The sequence below is a fragment of the Ictalurus furcatus genome, chromosome 6 (assembly GCF_023375685.1).
Source record: "Ictalurus furcatus strain D&B chromosome 6, Billie_1.0, whole genome shotgun sequence".
NCBI lineage: Eukaryota > Metazoa > Chordata > Actinopteri > Siluriformes > Ictaluridae > Ictalurus > Ictalurus furcatus.
In genome coordinates, this window is record NC_071260.1 from 26,221,843 (window position 1) to 26,245,908 (window position 24,066).

The following is a 24,066-nucleotide window of genomic DNA, read 5'->3' on the forward strand; positions in this document are numbered from 1 at the left end:
TATTAAAATGCAATATCACACTAGTGTTTAATGTGTAATTTAGTCTAATAAATATTAACATAATATAAATTAAGAGGTCATTATGTAGATTAAAGATAAGTATGCTTAAGATGCTCCTTTCATTTGATTCATGCATGTACCTTTCAGATCCTGATTAATGTAGTGTACATGGAAATGGAATCAGTTCTGTCACACACACACACACACACACACACACACACACACACACACACACACACGTGTACATGCACACACTCACACACATAGTATTCACATAGTACTCATCAACTTGTCCAGTCGCTATGTCAAAATTTGAAGGTTATCCAATGTCATCACTGGTGTCCTCTAGGCTCTTTTGTCTCCGGGTCAGTTTCACATTTACAGTGCCCTCCACTAATATTGGCACCCTTGGTAAATATGAGCAAAGAAGGCTGTGAAAATTTGTCTTTATTGTTAACCTTTTTGATCTTTTGTTAAAAAAAATTCACAAAAATACTCTGCTGTCATGGATATCAAACAACTGCAAACAAAACACAGGTTTATAAAACAACACATCTTTGTTAAATATATGTGTGCAACACCTTATTAGCACCATTTTAGTCAATATTTTGTGCTACATCCCTTTGCCAAGATAACAGCTCTGAGTCTTCTCTTATAATGGCTGATGAGGTTGTAGTCAAGTTAAGTCAAGTCAAATTTATTTATAAAGCACATTTAAAGACAACAGCAGTTGAGCCAAAGTGCTGTACAAAACATTGTAATACATGGCAAGGGATCTGAGACTGTTCCTCCAAACAGAATCTCTCTAGATCCTTAAAATTTCAAGGTCCACACTGCTGGCCTCTCCTCTTCAGTTCACCACACAGGTTTTCTATGGGTTTCAAGTCAGGGGACTGGGGTGGTCATGGCAGGACCTTGATTTTGTGGTCAGTAAACCATTTTTGTGTTGATTATGATGTGTGTTTTGGATCATTGTCCTGCTGGAAGATCCAACCACAGCCCATTTTAAGCTTTCTGGCAGAGGCAGCCAGGTTTTCATTTAATATCTGTTGATGTTTGATAGAGTCCATGATGCGATGTATCCTAACAAAATGTCCAGGTCCTCTGGCAGAAAAACAGCCTCAAAACATTAAAGAGCCACCACCACATTTAACCGTGGGCATGAGGTACTTTTCCATATGGCTACCTCTCTGTGTGCACCAAAACCACCTCTGGTGTTTATTGCCAAAAAGCTCTATTTTGGTTTCATCTGACAATAGAACCCCATCCCATTTGAAGTTCCAGTAGTGTCTGGCAAACTGAAGACACTTGAGTTTGTTTTTGGATGAGAGTAGAGGCTTTGTTCTTGAAACGCTTCCAAACAATTTGTAGTGATGTAGGTGACTTCGTATTGTAGTTTTGGAGACTTTCTGACCAAGACCCAACTAACTTCTGCAATTCTCCAGCTGTGATCCTCTGAGATTTTTTGGCCACTCGAACCATCCTCTTCACTGTGCATTGAAACAATATTGACACACGTCCAATTCCAGGTTGATTCATGACATTTCCAGTTGACTGGAACTTCTTAATTATTGCCCTGATGGTGGAAATGGGCATTTCTAATACTTGTGCTATTTTCTTATAGCCACTTCCCATTTTGTGAAGCCCAACAACATTTTGCCACACATCACAGCTATATTCCTTGGTCTTACCCATTGTTATGAATGACTAAGGGAATTTGGCCTGTGTGTTACCTAATATTTATACCCCTGTGCAACAGGATGTCATGGTTGAACAATTGTCTGTTCCTAATCATCCAGGTGTACTAAAATTTTTTAAAATATAAATGGGAATATACTTCAAATATATTTTTTCTCATATGAATTCATAGGAGTGCCAATAATTGTTACACACCTATATTTAACAAAGTTTTTTCTTTAATAAACCTGTGTTTACAGTTGTTTGACATCCATGAGAGCAGAATATTTTTGTGAATTTTGTAAACAAAATATCAAAAGGTTAAACAATAAAGTTAAGGTTAAACAATTTTTCCCAGCCTTCTTTGCTCATATTTACCAAGGGTGCCAATATTAGTGGAGGGCACTATATCATATCTGTTGACTCTCAGATCCAAGACAAAAACAATGTGTTTTATTGTATTAGCCCATGCTATTATACAAAACTGTTTAGTATATGAGCCAGATATGTTTTTCCACTGATTGAACAGAAAGTGTTTCTCATCATCATGGCAACCACAATTTAATGAACTACTCTGCATGCAAGTGCAGGGGAAAGCAGCAGGTCACTGGATTAATCGTCTCACTAACCTATTTCTAGAATGAATCTCAGCATGACAGTATAGGTGCTGCCTCTGTAGAACCCTTAAAAAAAATCTAATTCTTGCTGAAGCAACAGAGAAAATTTACAGATATTAATGCTGTGATGCTTAAAGGGTAATCCTTACAGTTTCAGCCTGACTTACCTTCTTGTGTATTATTCCATAAATGCAAATGAATGATTTAATCATTACAGTAAAACTAATAGGAAAATATGTATTTACAAGAATGAGCAATGTAACAATGTGACCATGTAGATTAATAATAATAATAATAATAATAATAGTAGTAGTAGTAGTAGTAGTAGTAGTAGAAGTGTTATTGATACTACATTATATATGAGTCTAAGAGGAGTTAGAAACATCAGTAACCCCCGGGAGAAAGTAATCATAAAAAGTCAGTTTTAGAGTTTTCAAAAAAAAAAAAAAGGCTTTTATTATGTGTAAGCAAATAAGTTTGTATCACTAAGGCACATTACAAATAAAAGCAAAGAATAAATACTAATATAAAGAAATAAAACAATCACTTGGCAAGAAAAATCCTAACAATGCATTTTTCTGGGACATACACGTTTATAAACTATCTTTACTAGACTCAGAAATTGAACCAAAGTTACCATGGAAACAACCCAAGAAAAACAGTACAGTTTTATCAAAATTTGTTCTCAAGGCTTATGTGTTCCAGCATGGAGTCTTTTGGTTGTTTTTTTGACTTAATGAATCGGTAGGTTATGAGAGCAGCACTGACCACACCTACGAGAACGAGACTGAGAAGGACATACAGGACCACCTGAGCATCTGAAGGAGATACTTCTAAACCAAGAAATTTCACACTCATGACCTGATGTGGAGAGGAGGAAAGTGTGGGGGGTGGGCTTGTTCCTGCTGTAACAGAGTGAAAAGTGTAATGATGTTAGTGTAATATATTTGATCAATTTGATAAACTTCATTTTCAAATTTGATTGTGGTAATTTGTGATCACCTTCAGGTCCAAGATTTTGACATTCATGTGGTCCCTCTGAAGGATCTGGGAAGCCATTGCAATTGATAATGGTGGCATAGTGTGTGACAGACTTCTTGGCTATACGTGGCAAGGATGCGTCTGAGCGATTTACATAAAATAAACCAAATTTCTCAGCAAAACCAGTGGCCCACTCCAGATTGTCCATTAAAGTCCAGGCTGTATAGCCACGAATATCTACTCCATCCAACAAATAAGCTAGAGAGATAAAAGTGAAATTAAAATGCAATATCAAGCTCCAGTTACAAAACATTGTTTAATATTTAATTGAATTCAATATAGATTAACATCTTATCAATAAAGAAATAATACATATGTAGATAATAGATAAAAATGCAACTTGACACATGCACATAGAAGACTGTATCATTGGTTATACCTTTCAGAGCCTGGTTTATGTAGTTTTCATAGTAGTGGATTCGGTGAACATCATTCAGGTCCATGTCTCCTCTTTCAGAAATGCCATTCTCAGTAATGTAAATAGGAGGGTTTCCATACTGTTCCTTGATGAAGTTCAAAATTGTTCTGAATCCAGATGGGGTCACTTTCAACCAGGATGATCCAGAATCCAGCCATGAACGGTCATGGATAGTTCCCACCCCCCTATATAAAAGAAAGTGTTAAGTGGAATTTTATTAATGCTTGGTCTTTGTTATTAGAAGTACACTATATGGCTAAATGTATGTGCACACTTGATCATCACACCAGTATGTGCTTGTTGAACATCCGATTCCAGATTTTGTCCCCCATTTGCAGCTATAACAGCCATCTTCTGGGAAGGCATTTCACTAGTTTTTAGGAAGTGAATGTGAGGATTTGCCTATTCAACCACAACAGTATTAGTGAGGTCGGGCACTGATGTTGGACGAGGAGGCTTGGTGCACAGTAAGCGTTTACAATTTATTCCAAAGGTGTTCAGTGAGGTTGAGGTCAGGACTCTGTGCAGGCCACTTGAATTTTTCCACTCCAACCTTGTCAAACCATGTCTGCATGGTGCTCACTTTGTGCACATGCTGGAATGCTGGAACAGGTTTGAGTTCAACCTCGTAGTTCCAGAGAAGTAAAATCTAAATACTACAGTGTACAAAGACATTCTAGATAATTGTGTGCTTCCAACTTTATGGCAACAGTTTGGGGAAGGCCCACACATGGGTGTGATGGTCAGGTGTCCACATACTTTTGGCCATATAATATATGTGATTAGCCTGTTACCTGTCTGCATCATAGTGTTGAAGGTTCTTGTAATCCAGGTTAAAAGCCAGCACAGTGGTGTAATGATTGAACCCAAAATAGTCATAGGTGCCTTTTATCCTTTTCACCTCTTCTGGGGTAAATTCTGGAAGGCTTTATAAACACATGTTGCGATACATCATGTTTGAGCTTTGTCTATCTTTATATATCTGTTGGCTGCCATATAACTGTCTAAATAATTTGACTGAAATGTGTTTTACCGTGATTTAGACAGTCCAGCAGCCAAACTTCTCTCTCGAATTCTATTCTTCATCACGTCATTATAATCGCCATTAAATACAGGATGAGCAAACCAGCCAATCTGGAACTACATTAGAACAGTGAGAAATGGCTCATAACTGTGGCAACCCAGCATTACAGTTTTACAGAACTGAGCCACTGGTTGAAATACTTCTTTGTAGTTCTTACCTCCACAACACGCATGGCGGCATCATAATCCTCTTGTTTGTATGGGTTTCTAGGCTCTGCCCAGTCTGAGTTGATGGTGATACCAACGATGCCTCCTTGTTTGGCTCTGTACTTGTCATTGTACAGATGCCAAGCCTCAGCATGGGCCTTAAGGAGGTTGTGAGCCACTATATAAGGTGCTGTACCAGGTCGAAAAGTTATACCTAAACAGAGGACGAGCATCTCTGCTTACAGTCAAATCAAAGTGTTCTTGTCACTTGTATAACAGTGTAGCATTGCAGTGTGATCTTGGACAACACACTGAACATTTAATTTCATTTACTTGAACTGAATTGACTGGTGGAACAGCTTAAATACAAATACAGTTGTCAAGACCACTACACATTATTTGTGGGTAATTCTGCCACACTCTGTATATGCAGACAAGGTAAATCTGTGACTTCTATTAAAAGGTGCAACAAGCTTTTAATTTAATTCACAATACAAGCTTTTAATGATACTTTACCTGGTGCAGCAGTGCCATAACCATGTCCGATATTTGCAACATTATAGGGCTCATTAATTGTGATCCAAAATGTTACTTTGTCTCCTAAACTACTATAGACAACATCGGCATAGTCCCTGAACCTTTTAACGATGGTATCATTCTCCCACCCTCCAACATCCTGCAAAGCTTGAGGGAGGTCCCAGTGATACAATGTGACCTGTTAGTATGGAAACATAGAAAGTTATACATGGAGCAAAATTTTTTTGGACCACCAAATCCTTTTAGTTCTTTGCCTTATAATGGAAGTACAAAAATTCATACTTTACACTGGGAATAATAATATTCAACAGCTTAAAACAGGTTAAGGTTTTATTCACCTGAGGCTTTATGTTGACTGACAAAAGTGCATCCACCAGTCGGTGGTAATAATCCAATCCTGCTTCATTAATTTTTCCAGTAGTTCCATCAGGCAGAATTCTTGGCCATGATATGGAGAAACGGTAGTGGTTGACCTTGAGTCTTTTAAGTGCTTCGACATCCTCAGTGATTTTATTGTAGCTATCACAGGCAATGTCCCCACTGTCATCATTTCCCACCCTAAGAGGTGTGTGTGCAAAAGTGTCCCAGATACTCAAACCTTTTCCATCTGCTCTCCAGCCTCCCTCAATCTAAGAATTGTGAACACAACCGAATATAGAAAATGAAGAGGTTTAACAAGTCAGATGACATACATTGATTGTATATAAAGTGAGTATAGCCTTATCTACTGTAAAATACTGTGATACCAGTTTACCTGATAAGATGCAGTAGCCACACTCCATGCAAATCCTTGACGGAAATGGCCATACAGTGGTTTTTCCTCATTTGGTAGTGGAAAACCATTGTCTCTTATTACTTGATAATAATAATGAGCACTGCGTTTTGGAGTTCTTGGCCTATCTGGGTGTTTAAAATCCACATGGTGAAGTCCAAAGCCAACAGTGTAACCATTAAGCCACTCAAAAGCGTCCATTAGAGACCAAGCTATATAACCCTTAAGTCGCACTCCATCCAAGTTGTGTGCTAATAAAAGAAAATGCCTAGGTTTAAAAATCTAATTTATTGTTTGTTGAATGTCTATTACTTCACATATCAACAGATAAACATTATTTATATGAATTTCAATATTACCACACCTTTAAGAGCCTCATCAATGTAGGTCTTGAGGAAAAATATTCTATCTGTGTCATCAACTGTTGTAGCAGTGTCTGTAGCCACTCCATTCTCTGTTATGTAAATTTCTGGGTCCCCATACTCTTCCTTTATCCAATTTAGAAGTCTTCTCAGTCCCCATGATGCTGCTTTCAACTCTTTCATTGCAGTGGCTTGAGAGTCTGACACATCTTCTATAGCAAGGTCCTGATCATATTCATAGGACTTAGGGGAAAGCCTAGAAGTCACATGACGTGCCATTCTGGAAGTGTAGGCGTTAATGCAGAAGACATCAGCAGTGCCTTGGATATAAGCTTTCTCTTGCTCAGTAAAAGATGGCAACCTGGATTCAGATAAGCCTTGAATCTCACTCCTGTTACCCACCTGCCATTTCATGGCATCAGGATAGTCTCCATTTTTGAAGATGGGATGTGCAAACCAACCGAGCTGGAACTGGAGAGCTCGGTCAGCAGCCATCACCTCTCGAGGTACATTTACATTTAGAGGTTCAATCCAGTCAGCATTCAGACTAATGGAAACCAAACCATGTTGTGTTTTCCTGTATTTCACATCATATGTGTGGTATGCTCTAGCATGAGCCTTTAAAAGGTTATGTGCTATCCTATAAGGGGCATCTGCCGGTTGCTTGATACTGGGGGGAAAAATTCCCAATCCATATCCTACCCAGGCAATTGTATGGGGTTGGTTGAAGGTCATCCAAAACTTCACTCTGTCTCCAAATGTTTCATAACAGAAGTCACAATAGTCATTGAATATGTCAATCATAGTGACATTGTCCCAGCCATTGATGTCTTGAAGAGCTTGTGGAAGATCCCAGTGGTGGAGTGTTACCATCGGTGTGATATTATTTGCAATTAGACCATTTATAAGTTGGTTGTAATAGTCAACTCCCTTCTTGTTTAGGGAATCTCTATAACCACTGGGAAATATCCTAGGCCAGGATAAAGAGAACCTATAAGCCTTTGTTTTCAGGGCTCTCAACATGTACAGATCTTCCTCTATTTTATTATAACTGTCACAAGCCACATCACCATTGTCATTGTTTTGAATGTTATTAGGTTTATGGGTGAAATTGTCCCACACACTAGGTCCCTTCCAGTCAGCATTCCAGCCACCTTCAATTTGATACGCGGAGGATGAAACACCCCATTGGAATCCTTCTGGAAATGTCCCATAGTGATAAAGCTTCTTCTGAAACCTGGATTGATGTGAGAATTTCTCCCAAACAACTTTTGCTTTTGAAGGAACTTCAGATGGTGGCAGGCTAGGGCGCTGTGAACTTTCAGTTCCTTTACCAGTGATTTGTCTAAAAGACTTTTCCCTAATTTCAATAAAACCATTTCTTTTAATCACCTGGGATAAGTAGTAAGCTGAAGCTTTTGGGGTTCTGGGTCTATTGGGATCCTCAAAGTTTACAAAATGGAGACCAAATCGTTGGCTATAGCCTTGAGGACCCTCAAATCCATCTATTAGGGATTGTACAGTGAACCTCTGCACCACAACACTGTCAAAGTGGATAGCTGTATTGACAAATTAAAGAAATTAGTTCAGGTTACTTAAAGTAAGTTCACATAGTTGAACATACAGTTCACTAACAAAATACACCTCCAATAACAAGTGATTATTCAACAGTAAAATTGTCTGGAACATGCTAAAACAATTTTTTTAAGCTCTGAATTTTTTGACCAAGGTTTTGGCACAAGCATAATATAATATAAGAAAAATCCTCAATTTTGTTCAATGCTTACTCAGTTTAAACAAAATTGCCCACGAAATTACATGTCCCACTCTAATGAACTAATAATTACCTTTCAAGGCCTCATTGATGTATGCCTTAAGAAAGTCTATACGCTGTGTGTCATTGAGCAAATCCCTGTTGTACTCAGTTGGCATTCCATTTCCAGTGATGTAAATGGGTACGTTGGTGACTGATATGTATTCTGTAGCAATATAGTTCAGTAAACGGCGAAGACCCCAAGGCACCGACTGAATATTGCTTGATGCTGTGGTGGGCCAATTCAGGTCAATATGAGTCTGAAAGTCCCCAACGCTATCTGGTCCAGGGATACAACTGCCTCTGCTGTCACTGACAAGGCGGGAAGTGTGGTGATTTAGCCCCAAAAAATCAGCTGTACCTCTGATCCTCTCTTTCTCAGCTCCTGTAAAGACAGGAAGCCTGGCCACCTCCTTACCACATTCAGCTTTCTTCTTATCAATCTGATTCCTCAGCAAGGCTGGATAGTCTCCGTCTACAAAGATGGGGTGAGCAAACCATCCCAGCATGAAGTTCAGGTAGCGCTCTGCAGCCTCTACATCCTGAACACTGGCAGAATTTTTTGGTTCGGCCCAGTCTGAGTTGAGAGCAATGCCCACTTTTCCACCTTGCTTCATCCGATATTTATCATTGTAGACATGCCAGGCCTCTGCATGAGATTTGATCATGTTGTGTGTCACCTGAAAAGAAGAACAAACAGGTCTTGATATGCCCTCCTTTTAAAATGTTTACAACGACAGTTTTTGTTCTGACAGATTGTCAAAGCTACCTGGTAAGAAGCGACAGTTGGGTCTTTGATAGATGGAGGATGTTCACCTGTGCCATACCCAGAGTTGCTAACTATCCAGGGACTGCTGAAGGTGTTCCAGGTCTTCACTCTGTCCCCATATCTGGAGAAGCAGAAATCAGCAAAGTCTTTGAATGCCACCACAATTGACTCATTGGTCCAGCCTCCATGGTCCTGCAGGGCTTGCGGCAGGTCCCAGTGATGTAAGGTGACTGTAGGCTCTATACCTGAATGAAGCAGTGTGTCAATCAACTTGTCATAGTACAAAGCTCCTTTTTCAAGCAAGCTTTCTTTTTGACCTGTGGGGAAAATTCGGGCCCAAGAAATAGAGAACTGATAATTAGAAGAGAGCATGCCCCTAAGCAGGTACACATCGTAGTCCACCTTGTGATAGCTGTCACATGCAAGATCAGCAGTCTGGTTATCAAAGACGTGACCATCATGTCCAAAACGGTCCCAGACAGTCTCCCCTTTTCCATCTTCAGACCAGCCACCTTCTACCTTGAATGACTCAGTGGAGATTGCCCATTGAAATCCATTTGGGAATGATTCATTCAGGAAAAGATCCCTCTCAGATGTACTCTGAGTTTTGAATTTCTCCCACACCTTTTGGTAAGAAAATGCAGATTTACTTCTCTCCTTGCTGTCAGCCTTTTGGTCATCACTTTGCAAACTGTGCAATAAAAATGGACATACAAGCAATACATATAAGCAAGATGGAATATGTTGCGAACATATACTTGTGTCTTATACACATTAATCAATAATGTTTGGTCTCAAATTTGACAGTTTTTCAAATGTTTACCTTGCATGTCTCCCATCGTGCTCTCCAAACAGGTCAGTAATATCGCACCCGACAATGTGAAACTCTGGGTGTTTTAAAACTGAAAAATTGAACTTTATTTTTAAGGTCTCTCTCACATACATCTTCAAAAATCATGTTATAAATTTTGTCAAAAAGAACAATTATTAAATGTTATAAACATGCTGACATTCTGTAAACATACTGGCAAATCATCTGGATTAATATAAATCACCCATTGTGGCCTCATGCCAGGTGATAAATGTTATAAAGCCTAAGACCTTTGGAAGACCTGCTAGATAATAATCTGAACCCTCATCATTTAGAAGACATAAATGATTTGTTATTGGGACATTATCTAGCGACTGATATTTGAAAGTTGATTAAATAAAACAGACAGGAACTTTTACCTTCAATAACACTACTGAGAGGTTGAAGAATGCTGTCAGGACATTTCTTTATGTTCATCTGATACATGAGAATGTTCTGTTGACCAATGGTTTCCTGAAATTACACAATTAATTTATTTAACAACAGAAAAAACAGTACAATAATTGAGCATTGATATATACTAGAGATGCAACGATTTATCAAAACCTGTGTTTTGTTTGCAATTGTTTGATATCCATGAGAGCAGAGTATTTTTGAGAATTTTTTTTAAGCTAAAGATCAAAAGGCTAAACAATAAAGACAATTTTTTCACAGCCTTCTCTGCTCATATTTACCAAGGGTGCCAATATTAGTGGAGGGCACTGTATGTTGTTCATTAGCAAATTCAATTCAAAGTATTTTTTCTTTTTATTTTTACAATATTGAAATCCATTACTTGCGTTCATACTTTTGGCACACAGTGGATAAATTACCTGCATACGCTTTATGGGTTCTCTCAGACTTGCTGTGGTTTTGCAGTTATATTCCATGTGCACAGACAAGAAGTCTATATTTTTCTAAGCAGGAAATAACAAAGCAGTTATGATGAACATTTATCCACTGAGCATATTGACTGTTGACAAATTACATTTCAAAATCTTACCATGTCCATAGGAGCTATTTGGTAAAGACTGCTGACATCACTCTCTCTCATTCCAAGGGAGACATATCCTGAAAAAAGGCAACTCAATTTATCTCTTAGGCTTGTTGTGGATTATTACACACATCAGATATAACACAGTATAGAATTATAGTGATAACATTAGGATAAAATTCACTTTAAGATAAACGATTACATTTGAGCATAAAGATGACAAGTCGTCCTTTGAAGATGTATATTGTGAGAAATATAATATAATAATAATAATAATAATAATAATAATAATAATGAATTACACATAATGTTAGTATGATGCAAACAATGCTAATTAAGGCATTCACTAGTGGTCATCAAGTGATTACTAATGAAAAATGAATTGTAAATCAAAAATTTATCATTTTAATTAAAGTTTTTAATTAATTTAATAAAGTCAAATATTTGTTCACCAATATGTTTCATTATGCTGGACCATGTATGTCTTTCCCCAAGAAATGTTTGTTCTAATGTTTAATTTTTTCCACTAATTCTGTTAAAATGCAACCATTGTTTGAATTTCAGATAAACAATAATGAAATCAGAAAAAGATGCATATTATAATTATTCTAACTTACCTTTAAATATATTATGGTACAGTGTATACACATCTGAATGAACATGGAGAGCATGTTGAATTTGCACTATGTCTTTGAGCTCATGTACATGACTAAACGTTATGTAAGACTCAGTCAGATCTGCAAACTTAGTAAAAACAAAATCTGCATAGCTCTTAAAGAGTCGCCCTACATCTGGGTTCTCCCAGCCTCCATATCCGATCTTAAGGCCTTCAGGGAGTGCAGAACGGTGGATCTCAATCACAGGTTGGATGCCTGACTGAGTCAGTAGCTTAAGAAAGGTCCTGTAGCAGGTCACTGTGTCTTCATGGGGTTGGCTGGGATCACCTGTAGGGAGGATGTTTAACCAGGACAGGGGAACTTTATAATGTGTCACCCCTCTGTCCTGCAGGTACTGAAAGTAGTCTCCGGACTGTGTTGGGAGATGATCTCTGCAGTCAAAGATATCATCTGGACCTGAAGCTCCTGATGACAAAATCTGGCTGGCCAAAGGGTTTCTTTCCAATTCCTTTATAAAATGGTTGGTTAAAGGGCCTGCTAAAATCATGAATTCTTGCAACTGTTCTCCATGACTACAAGTCCAATAGAAAGTCAACAGAAAAAGAAAGAGAAAACTCCCCTTCATGGTTATTTTCATGGTGAAGTCCTTCTTCTTCACCAGAGAATGGTTTAAAAAATAAATCCTGTCAAAGATCTTTATACACACTTAACAATCTTGGGGGTAGGTTATCTGTGTGGTTTACTGCATTGATAACAGCAGGTAGACTATGAACTTAGATAAATCACATTTTATTACGTCCCAATTTTAATTAGGCAATTTGAATGATAACGCTCATGTATCTGGGCTTAGTAAGTTATATAAAGGTATAAAAAAAATATATGTTACAAAGTATCACCAAAAAAAATGTTCATTCTCTCAATACTTTGATATTTTTCACTGAAATCCATTTCCAGTTGTGCTATTAGTTACAGATGATGGAGATCCATTATTAGTTAAGCAGCTTAACACAGTATGATCGAAATAGTTGGACGTTAGGCATTGCAAATGGAGGGATAAAAGATTTTAAAATCAGTTTTAATTTAAAACAGGGTTTCCCAATTCGGGGGTTATGGTGGCATTGTATGAGGTTCATAATAATGTGATAGAACTGTCAATGCTACATTATATTAAATTTAAAAAATAATCATTACTTTTTTTATTGTAATAATAAAAACCTGCAAACATATTATGAAAAGTAGCATGCACTACTTAACATTTTTGGCATTGATTACAAACTTTCACAAACAAGCCTACTTAAATACTCAAGGTGTACTAAAGGCAAATAATTTAGGTTAAAGGGTTATGAAAATGTTTGGGAAACCCTGCTTTAAAGTAAAGAACCACAGGAAAATAAATATAAATCTAGTCAATAAGGTACTTTTTTTAAGTTCTAGAAGGTAATGTCAATTTCAGGTGCACTTAGCTTGCATTGCTGTAGAAAGAGTTGGTCTTTCCTTTTTAATATACTTTCTGCAGTTTTTACAACAGAAATATTTGTATTTCTTAATTGTAATGCAGAACACATCAACTCAAAGAAATCAGATTGACATTAACAAAACCTATTTCATACTTTATAGTACTGAGAAACACTTAAAAAGTAAAAACCTGAGCTACAGCTTTAAAGCCTAGCTCAAATTGCCTCCTGTTTTACATTCAATACTTACATCTGTACTTCCCAATAACCTGCCAAATTGTGAAGTGCATAAATTGGGAAGTGGGTAAATTTGTTGTATGAACAGAAAATTTAGGATTAGTGTTAAGGGCTTTGTTCATGGGTCCAGCTGATATGCTGACTTAAGTGCTGCCATGCCATGACCAACCGCTTTGGAGGAGCACCGAGACTTTGTTCACACTAGTTACATAACAAATCATTTGATAAGAAACAAAAGTGATAAGTGGAAATTGATCAGTAAGCATGCAATCATAAACAAAGTGCAAATACATGTTTCTACCAAACCATATTTCCACCATACTATTTCAATACAAAATAGCCCAAAATCACAAAAGAAATATGCTTTTAAATATGGCCAAAAGTGTGTACACCTGACCATCACACCCAAACTGTTGCCACAAAATTGGATTACACACAATTGTCTAGAATGTCTTTGTATATTGTAGAATTACGATTTCCCTTCACTGGAAGTAAGAAGCCTGAACCTGTTCCCGCATATTAATGGCCGTGTGCATTAAGTGAGGTCCATAAAGATGTCATTTACCAAAGTTGGAGTGGAAGAATTCTAGTGGCCTGCTCAGAGACCTGACTTCAACCTTACTGAACACCTTTCAGATGAACTGGAACTCTGACTGCACCCCAGGCCTCCTCACCCGACATCAGTGACTGATCTCACTAATGCTCTTGTAGCTGAATGGATATAGCCACATGGCCACCTTCAAAAATATAGTGGAAAGTCTTCCCTGAAGCTGCAAAGGATGGACCAACTCCATACAAATGAGCATAGTTTTGGAATGGTATGCTCAACAAGCACATGTGGGTGTGATGGTCAGGTGTCCATATATCATATAGGCTATATAGTGTATCAGTTTATAGAGTAATTGTTTATAGACATATTCTCACAAACAACTTAACAAGCTTACAGTAGTACCACCCCTGCCTATAAACATTAAATAAAATTCACCATGCGGTGTCCAGATGCCTTCCAACACACACTCTGTGTCAATGGCCAATTTAACCGAAACCAGGACAGTGTGCTTCAGTCACAGAATATTGTACAGAAGTGCAACAAATCATATGAACCATTTTTAATTAAATTCAGAGGGCTATTACAGGATTGTGGATTGTTGACAAAAAAACAAATATCAAAAATGATCACAAATTTATTAAGAAATATAATTGTGTAGATTTTGAATTGAAAAACATCTTGCACAGAATAGCAACACTAAAAACTTGTGTACACGATGGCTGCAGAGCTGCTGAGAGAATGCAGCTGGTCTGAGAACATAATTCAGTGACAGCTGAAACTGTGTTCGGCACATCCTGTCTGGAACAGTAAACTCAACTACATCTAAATGAAACTGGCCACTACTGCTTAGTGGTAATCCATTTCTATGGTTTGTCACTGTGGAGAAAGCCTCAAGTGTTTTCCTATTAGAGAAGAGTTCAGATAGAGAACATAGAAAGCCAAGAGCCCTTCAAGCCATGCAAAATACTGAATCAACCTTTTTCCCCCTGCCATTAGTAAGTTATCTACAATCCTTGTTGTGGGGTAGAAAATTGAATAACAATGATGAATCAACACACACACGGTGCATTTTATTTCCAAAGCTTTATTCAGTATTTAACTTGCACAAAAATACTATTGGTACAAAAAAGGTATAAAAAGATAGTACAAAGTTTATAAAAACAAAAACAACAAAAAAAAAAAGCCACCAAAACAGACACTTGAGATGACGGCAAAAACTCAACACTAATGCGCAGATAAAACAAGCGGCTTGTTGTTTAAAACAAAAATAAATCAGGACATCCCCTCTAAGTGACATTTGTAAACATGGAAATATACTTAGATTAGAGTATACTCCCCAAAGCCAATCTCTTTCAGACTAGAATAGATTAACACCAGTCAATAGGGCACATTTACCAAGGACTGGATCGTTTCCCAAGCTTAACTCTTAGTTTTGCACAAGGACATTAACCTTTGTGCTTTAAGAAAACCAGGCATATAAACATGTAAATGCATTTGGAACAGTTTGACTCAATTTAAATAATAAAGCAACATCAATGATTGTTTAAAAACACATGAAATGACGGATTTAACGAAAAAGAAAAAAAAACCCCAAACACTATGATGTACTAAACACTTTTAAACCAAACACACAAGACTCAAACAGATCCATACCAGGTCCAAAAAAGACATTGTGAAGAGAAATAAGCGAAAGATTCATTATTTAAAAAAGACAAACAAAAAAACATAAAACACCATACAAAAATACACAACGGAACTTTTTGTATGGCATGGAGAAGCCTTGCCAACTTCATCCACAGAAAGAGGCATTCAACAAAATCCTCATATACACATCACACACACGAGGTGGAAAACCAAACTATCAAAAGCTTCCTTGCAGGTCAACAAATATGGTTCAAGTATTCAAGCATTTTCCAGGTTTTCATTGTTTTGATTATTCAGACAAAAGGCACTAAAAAGTGGCTTTAAATGTTCCAGAACAGCAAAAGCTGAAACTAACGCCGAGACTGAACTTCAGCATGGCGATCACTAGTTTCCAGTTTATTACAAGCAACAGAGCTGCATTTACTCAAATGTACAAACCCACATCGCTGATGGCACTGTGTCCCAAGATGAATTACTGTCAAAGTACAGGCTACAGATCAAGTTAATTTGGAATGTGGAGCCCAGTATACACAAACCATCAAACAAGTTTGTGACTGGGTTTGTTGTGCAACATCACGTTTATAAAATACAACTAAAACAGATGTACAAATTTAAAGCAGTGGAAACTGAGGCCACTTGGATGCCTAACACAAAACATGGCAAAGAGTGCTTGTCTTACATCAGTGTTATTACCTACTGATTAAGACCGCTTGGATTCTGCAGGTTAACGGAGTCTAAATTTCTCCCAGATGCACCTTATTACTGGTCAAAAGCTTGGACACACCCATTTCTCATGCTAATAAAGCTTCTGGTTTAAACGTACTTTTAAGAAAATATAAGTAATTATGTTGCTGCCCATGCATGAATCTTTAAATGAATTTTAATTGGCTCCTGCAAGTTTTTTTTTTCCCCCCTTCTACATTTTGTTTTATTTAATGCTTAGAAAAGGCAGAAAGCATGTGCTCATCATATGGTTAAGTTGGGAAAGCAGCACAGGTGGCTATATAATGAAGCTGCTAAGCAAAGCTGTTATCAAGACTACTTTGAATAAATATCAAAAGTTCTATACAAGGTTTGTTCATTGCTTTTCCCCCCACCCATATGAGGTAGCCAGCAGTTTTGGTGTATTCACTATTCAAAAAAAATAAATAATAATAATAAAAAAAATGCTTTCTGGACTGGGTGGGTCAAAACCTTTGACAGGTACTATATATGCCTAACTAGAATTTTCCTTAATGATAAAATCAAGTTGAGTCTATAAACCTGATCCAAGACCAGAACAGCGTTTTTGGGAACTTTATGCACAGGTCCTTGGGTATATCCTACAGTATGTCCTAGAGGAAGAATCAACCTTCCCCACCATAACTACAAATCTAAACGAACAAAATTAAGAGTAACAAAAAGTCTAGCTTTGACAGTAACAAGCCCTTTGACACCAATTCACATATACATGCAATTACTAAATTACAGATCACTACTTAAACACAAAACCTATTTTTATTCTACACATGTACCTAAACTATCCAAAAAATTATAGTGTGACTTAACACTGGCTCATCCTTTGCTTTTTGGAATGACAACGAAATATGTAAACTCCAGTTTAAAAACTTAAGGCATTTTTGAGATGCAACCCTTGACACTTCTTAAGAAGCACGTTAAACATACAGAAGATCTTTTCCTATGACAGAGACACAAACAAAATCTGCTCAGCTACAGAAAGAAATGGTTTTATTTGCCCTTGGGTACTTTGGAATGTCAGGCAGACCGCTCCTCAAGTATCACAGGCTGCTGAGATGTGTTCAGGAGCCGACACCCCATCCTGCCATAATACTGCACAGGGTGCTCTTACTGTTCACCGGCGTGCTCAGTGTCATATTGCCTTACGAAAAATTCAACACACACACACACACACACACACACACACACACACACACACACACACACACACACAAAATCTCAAGATGTCCATCTTCATAGTGTTCCTTCCTCCATGTTGTTTCGGTAAGAAAAAAAAAGCAGATTGTTGGCCTAGGACTCAAGCTCTGATCCCTAGAAGACAGAAGAAATAAAATAAAATAAATAAGTGTACACCGACAATGCAAGTTTTTGGGGTGGTGTGTGTATGAGAACTTTACATGATTATCTTACAAATAATTTTTGTTGCTTTTCACATTTTTTGTTGCACAGTAGTTCACTCAGACACTACATTTAACGAGTGCACTCTATATTTTTAATCCATGCAAGTTGCATTTCAGAATAAAGAAAATATGTTTCCAAATAATTTTGTCATGAGGTTTGTGGCAACAGTCAGATCAGCTAGTTTACCAGTAGATATACATCACATACACCATTAGTTTTTATTACTACCAACAGCTAGGCAAAACTGTTGCATTATGGACCAAACGTTCAACATCTGGCATTTCACATTATGATACAAGTGTTTCCTCACAAATTACACATTTCCATGTGGCCTGAAAGAAGAAATGATGTGAAACCCAAGTAACTCTTAGTAAATCTAAAATATAGGATGGTTTCTTTAATGCTGTTTAATTATTTATCTACACGGTAGCCTAAATTTTCACTTCACTTGTTAAAATATTTTCTAGATAGGTTTACCTTTCTCACAGGAACTGGCTTGCTTCTCCTGTTTCTCAAAGTTGAGGCGGTTCTGCTCGGCGGCTGTGCTGTTGGACTCGGGGCTGCTGCTTCGCACCAGGCTACCCTCCTCAGTCTGGTATGCCAGGTCCAGGTGCTGCTGTGCTAGCTTCAGGTGCCGCCGCAGGCGGTCCAGCTCCCGTGAGGACACCTCATTGCCCAGAGACTCATGGCCTAAGTCACCAAGGTTGTATTCACGTCTTGCGCCCGCCTTGCCAGAATCCTTCTTCAGAGCTGTGTGGTAGCCAGGGGGCGCTGAGGGCATGTGACTTTGGCAGACCAAGGACCTCTGGTTGGTCAAAGCTAGTTGATGATGTTGGCGCCGTGCACGGCTGTGGAATGCATCACGGATGCCACTGAAACCAAGGTGCAAGATCTCAAGCACGGTGAGCAGCAGGCAGAGGGCGCTCACAGCATACATGATGAGCAGGAAAATGGTCTTCTCGGTGGGGCGCGACACGAAGCAATCCACAGTGTGTGGGCATGGGCTGCGCGTGCACACGTATGATGGCGCCACCTCAACGCCGTACAGAAAATACTGGCCGAACAGGAAGGCCACCTCGAAAACCACACGTGAGAGAAGCTGCATCACATACACCTTCATCAGACCGTCACGCTTGATCCGTCTCCGTCCGTCATGTTTCTTCCTCGTTTCTTTCTCCTTTTCTTTTTCTTTTTCCTTTTCTGGCTCAATCTCCTCAGAGATCATGGGGTCCTCCTCGCCATTGTCCTCAGCCTCCTCGTAGTCACGGTTGGCGCTCCGGTTCACCAGAGGCATGCGTTTACGCCCACTACATGACTCGTAATCGTTATCCTCCATGCGTGCAATTTTGTGCATGGCAAAGCCAAGGTACATAATGGTGGGTGTGGTGATCATGATGATTTGGAAAACCCAGAACCTTACGTGCGAGAGTGGTGCGAACGCATCGTAGCACACATTTTCACAACCAGGTTGATGCGTATTGCATACAAACTTGCTCTGTTCATCATAGTATATTGACTCGCCACCCACCACAGTCAGTACGAGCCGAAACACAATAAGCAGCGTAAGCCATAGCTTGCCCACAAACGTCGAGTGGTTGGAGATCTCCTCCAGAAGACGCGTCAGGAAACTCCAACTCATGATGCCTCTGCTACAGCACTCTGGTCGTCAGTACTGTTTATATTTAAAAATGAATAAATTAAATAATTAGGACTCATTCATAGCAGCAGACATGCAAACGTTCCTGACATACATAAACTATTTTAACTAAACTAATATTAGTTACAAATGAAAAAGCATTCACAGTAACATCAATATTATTCCGGTTGTAATGCGACACGTTAGTTTGTTTGCTACTGTGGTGACACCTTGTTTTAAACAACAAGAATTTTGACCTTAATGATGGTTGAGTAGTAGGGTAGTCAAGCCAAAGCAAATAGAAATGGGCCGAGTCAGTATTCCTGAGGCTTTAATATTTCAGAGCCAAGACATAATTTAAATTAAAATAAATAAATAAATAAATACATAAATAAATAAATAAATACATACAAATGCAGGACACTAGATGGAGCCACCACCATACTGTGAGAAGGTTGAATGGCACTGCATTCACACAATGCCCAAGTGGAGTATCTTGAAAAGTTTCCTCCTTGAATGTGTCTTGGCATGTATATTAAATAGGCTTTGGCTTTTCCTGTGGCCTTGCCTACATGGGAGGCAATACGAAGGCACTAGACTTTGGAGACTGGTTTAATTTGTACAAAATAATTTTCTTTTTAGGCTTCATGAAATTAGATGATTGGGGGTTAATTTCTGAACAAAAGCTTTTTTGACCCTCTATTCTCCAGCCTAGCCAGCTATAAAACGTGTGAAGAAACTCCTTGAGAGGTAGTAAAAGCATGGTGTATAATGGCCCTTTGACTCTGCCATTTGCTGGGTTTTTTTTTTTTTTTTTTTTTAAAGTACCTTCTGAACAATGTGGCTTAGCACCTATCTACTAAAATAAGTTGAAAATAGCCAGCTCATTTGAAAGAGTGTGCTGACAAACTGAAAGAAAGGAACAGGAAAACACGGGTCCATGTGAACTGCAAATTCCCCAGCTCAACCAAGCTGCACATAAAGTCCAAGTGAGACGTTTTAAGAACATAACACGGGTCAGTGGCTTAGATTTGCACGACATTCAGAATGACCTAGTCAACTGAAAACCTTAGCAAACACTGGCTGGGCTTATTTGAACTGCTTGTGTAACAAACACCATACATCATGTCCACCCTCTCCACCCACCACAAACACAGCTATTCTTAAGCCTTTTCTCAACAAATACACTTCAGCTGTGTTCCTTCACTTGTCAGCTTTTAAACTCGTGCCAGGCTGTACAATACTACAGAAACAGGAATGCCTTCACCTCCCAAGGCATGTAACTGCATGTCAGAATAAATGCATGGCTGGATGACAGACTGTAAGGCTTAGCTTACTACAATGCAGGCTGATTACTTTGGTGCCAAAAAAAAAAAAAAAAGTGACATGAAGGCTGTTTAGTACACAGTCAAATAAAAAGTAAAGGTGTGAGTCCATGTGTATATGTTGAACTTAAGCTGTTTGTTTTAAATACCTAAAAGCAATGTAAATAGCTGCAGGTAGTGTACTGGCAATGGTAAAACTCCAACTTGCACAGCATGCATGGTGGAAGGTTATACGAGTGGTAGCCACCCCTAGTGTCCTCACACACACACAGTTATTCTCCTACACTATACACGGGCACCAAATTACAGCAAGGTAGAACTAGAAGAGCACATCCATTTGGCACCAACAACACAAAGTTGAGGCCAGTTGTGACATGCTGACACTCACAGCTGGTGCCCTGTAATTCAACATTTTTGTGGGCCAGGACTTGTTTCTACAACTCTTCCAGCGTTACACCCTGCCACACAACTGGCACCTCTTGAAGAAGAATCAAGAGAATCAGGTATGGGAGGGCAGTGACATGACCCAAAAGTTCCAGGCATGGAGCAGCAAGCATAAAAAAACCCCAAAAAACACATTCCTGATTACACTGACCCCCTTTTCCCCCCCAGAAAGGCAGAAACAACAGAGTTATGATGGTCAGAAGAGTCCCCTGCTACATCAGGAGATGACCAGAGGCCTAAAATATGTAGTTTAGGAGCAAAGCTCATAACTCATCATTCAAAACATAAGCTAAAAAGATTTTAACGTCATCTTCAATCATGCAACTGATATGTCTGAGGCTGAATTCAATGCCTTTTCCATGTATCCAAATTCCTCAAGGGAATGAAATATCCATGATTCCAACATTCCACACAGGAGTCCTTCAAAACCCAAGTAGGACAGCTATTACAGTGAGTGAGCACCACAAGAGCAGGAAGCCATTGTGAAACACATCTGGGAGAGTAGTTAACTCTTGAGCCTAAAGTACTCCTGTCCAAAATGACTCTCTGACTTGATTCGTTCTACCAGGACAACGTTATAATTTGTGTGATTCATTAAAGAGAAGCATCTAGAAATATACAAGCTATAACTGCTGACCACTGCCCCTCGCTGTAACCTAGAAAATGTTGCATACTGAAACATGATCTGAATAATCACCATACATTAAGGTTAAGCCCAAGGAATTGGTGTCCAACATGACTCACTCAGATTTGACTCTTTCGAATGAGCAGGTTAAACAATTTTGATTTCTCCGTTTCACCAAACATCAGCATCTAAAAATACAATGTAAGGAACAGATTTGACCCCTGATGTAACACATAGTCAAGAATTTACAGTCATTTCTTTCACGATCCTATAAAAACTTACCAAGAACAGAATCATTTACATGACCTAATTGATCTAGGAAAAACCACACATACCACAATCCGGTTTAACTGCTACCGTATAACCACATTCACTTTGATACTCGCCGTTCTACAAGCAAAGCATGACAGTGTAAATAAAATAAAATAATAATAATCTTTATAAACAAAAATAATAAAAGACGCACTTCTGACTCCTGATTCTTGAGAGTCGACTCGCTCAGAACGATTCGCGAACCTTCCATCAGTAAACAGTAAAGTCAATAAGAACTCTCACAGAAGCCTAGAAAATGCTAAACGATAGAAAACGTGAAGGTTAAACCTTCTAGGTGGGTACATTAACACAAGATTCTTGTTTGGATCAAGACGATATGAGACTGAACAAAAACACCAGGTATATATTCTGAATATATGAATATTTATATCCGATACATCTCACTGGAGAGATGAAGACGTAAACACGATGAAGCACCCTAAAGATGCACTTACTTCACGTTGGTCCTTAAATATCTATATATGGACGCCGTTTGCCCAACTGTTTTTTTTTTTGTTGTTTTTTTAAAGAAGCTTTTCCCGAGGCTTCAAGCATTATATTTTGAAAGGCTGGAGATACAATTACCACAGAAATAAAATTCAACCCTCAAAACTCTGGCTTCTCAGAGATGTTTCTTCCATTAGAGGGAAAATGTGGCGTGCAACGTGTCGCCTCTTCTCTCCATGTCTCGCGCCGCTTACACACTTCACACTCATCCTCTTACCTCAATGCCCAACATTTAACACTAAACTTTTCCCACAAAAAGAACCCCACTCAACATATTCGGTTCAGATAAATCAAGTTCTTTCACTATAAACAGTGATAAAGCGTTGAAATGTTTAAGAAAAGAATCGCTCAAGTCTAAACGGTATTGAACGCCGAGTTTACTATTGTTCTCTCCTTAGGAATGAACGCGCGTCTTGCTCGTTCACGGAATTTCACCTCAAAACCACCAACATTTCTCATTACATCTGCTATTTTTCACCAATTTAATCTACTAGACCGACAAAAGAAACACTGCCATTTTAAGCATCTGGGTAGTTTTTTTCATTTATTTATTTATTTACTTCTTGAACGCCACTACAATTCAAAGCTAAGCTAGCACACAACGACTCAAATCAATATGGTTTTAAAGACACTGTACCGTTAAAGACCGACCTCCACTCGTTTGTCCTTTGGTTTTTGCTCGCCTAGTGTGTAAAGGATTACCACATTTCCCCTTCAACTTCCAACCAAATGTTCAGTCCTCGTTAAACCGTTCAGATTAGGTCCATGTGCTGTTTCTTCCCCGTTCCAGGGCTCTAAATAAGCGCGGACAAAAGAGAAGCCCCAAATTGCTTTTCCTCCTCCTTCTTCTTCTTCCTCCCTCCCTCCTCTTTCTATCTTCCCCAATCACTTCCTCCTCTCTTTTCTCCTCCAGTGTCCCTAAAGTCTGAAACCCACCTGTTCTCCTTCAATTTTCACATTTTATTTGTATTCTGTACCTTTCCTAGTCTGTGGAGTGATGCATCTTTGATGCATGTTTTACCTAGAAAGGTGCACAGTAGCCTTTATCTTTAAAGTTTTACTCTAAACGTTCAATTATGTACTTTCAATCTTCTTCCTTTTTTTTATTTATTTAATTTATTTATTTATTTATTTATTTTATAAAGGTACACTACATCCACAATTCCAAGTGAAAGATAGGCTACATATTGGAGGTACAAACCACAGGAACAAAGAAAGATCCTATTTAGTACCCTGCTGAAAAAAAAAACCCCTTCATAGAATTTGTAATGGTTTTACTGATTATAATGGGAGTTGTATTGGTTTTAATGGAAACTGTAATGGTGCCCGTGGGTCTCTACTGGTAATTTTTTTCCTTCTATTGGTGGCATGTCATGTCTAGTGGATACCATTATGGACCAATAATGGCAATGGTAATGGTTATCTGATGGTTTGTACTGGTATTTGTGGTGGAATCCATTATAATAACCATATTATTTCTGTGATGGTTTCTACTG

General features: G+C 38.4%; 2 protein-coding genes across 6 annotated transcripts; both read right to left on the bottom strand.

Annotated features, from left to right (window-relative positions):
* Positions 1-2,721: 2,721 nt before the first annotated feature.
* LOC128609044 (lactase/phlorizin hydrolase) lies at positions 2,722-14,535 on the bottom strand. 2 transcript variants are annotated; one of them, XM_053627359.1, is made up of 17 exons: positions 11,698-14,535; positions 11,090-11,157; positions 10,920-11,003; positions 10,467-10,560; positions 10,060-10,138; positions 9,237-9,927; positions 8,502-9,147; positions 6,657-8,213; positions 6,275-6,543; positions 5,859-6,149; positions 5,500-5,698; positions 4,995-5,197; positions 4,787-4,893; positions 4,548-4,679; positions 3,715-3,938; positions 3,297-3,533; positions 2,722-3,199 (listed from the first exon to the last, which is right to left on the bottom strand). In XM_053627359.1, the coding sequence occupies exons 1-17, from the start codon at positions 12,332-12,334 to the stop codon at positions 2,967-2,969; spliced, it is 5,751 nt and encodes a 1,916-aa protein (XP_053483334.1). In that variant the 5' UTR covers positions 12,335-14,535; the 3' UTR covers positions 2,722-2,966. The 2 variants fall into 2 exon arrangements, with proteins under 2 accessions (XP_053483334.1, XP_053483333.1); XM_053627358.1 differs by lacking the exon at positions 11,698-14,535 and having other exon boundaries at positions 11,090-11,301.
* A 179-nt stretch (positions 14,536-14,714) lies between these two features.
* gjc4b (gap junction protein gamma 4b) lies at positions 14,715-23,569 on the bottom strand. 4 transcript variants are annotated; one of them, XM_053627363.1, is made up of 4 exons: positions 23,222-23,569; positions 19,769-19,925; positions 18,199-19,393; positions 14,715-17,631 (listed from the first exon to the last, which is right to left on the bottom strand). In XM_053627363.1, exons 3-4 carry the CDS (start codon positions 19,358-19,360, stop codon positions 17,618-17,620), a joined length of 1,176 nt encoding a protein of 391 aa, XP_053483338.1. In that variant the 5' UTR covers positions 19,361-19,393; positions 19,769-19,925; positions 23,222-23,569; the 3' UTR covers positions 14,715-17,617. The 4 variants fall into 4 exon arrangements, with proteins under 4 accessions (XP_053483338.1, XP_053483336.1, XP_053483335.1 ...); XM_053627361.1 differs by lacking the exon at positions 19,769-19,925; XM_053627360.1 differs by lacking the exon at positions 19,769-19,925 and having other exon boundaries at positions 23,208-23,568.
* Between the last annotated feature and the right edge of the window lie 497 nt (positions 23,570-24,066).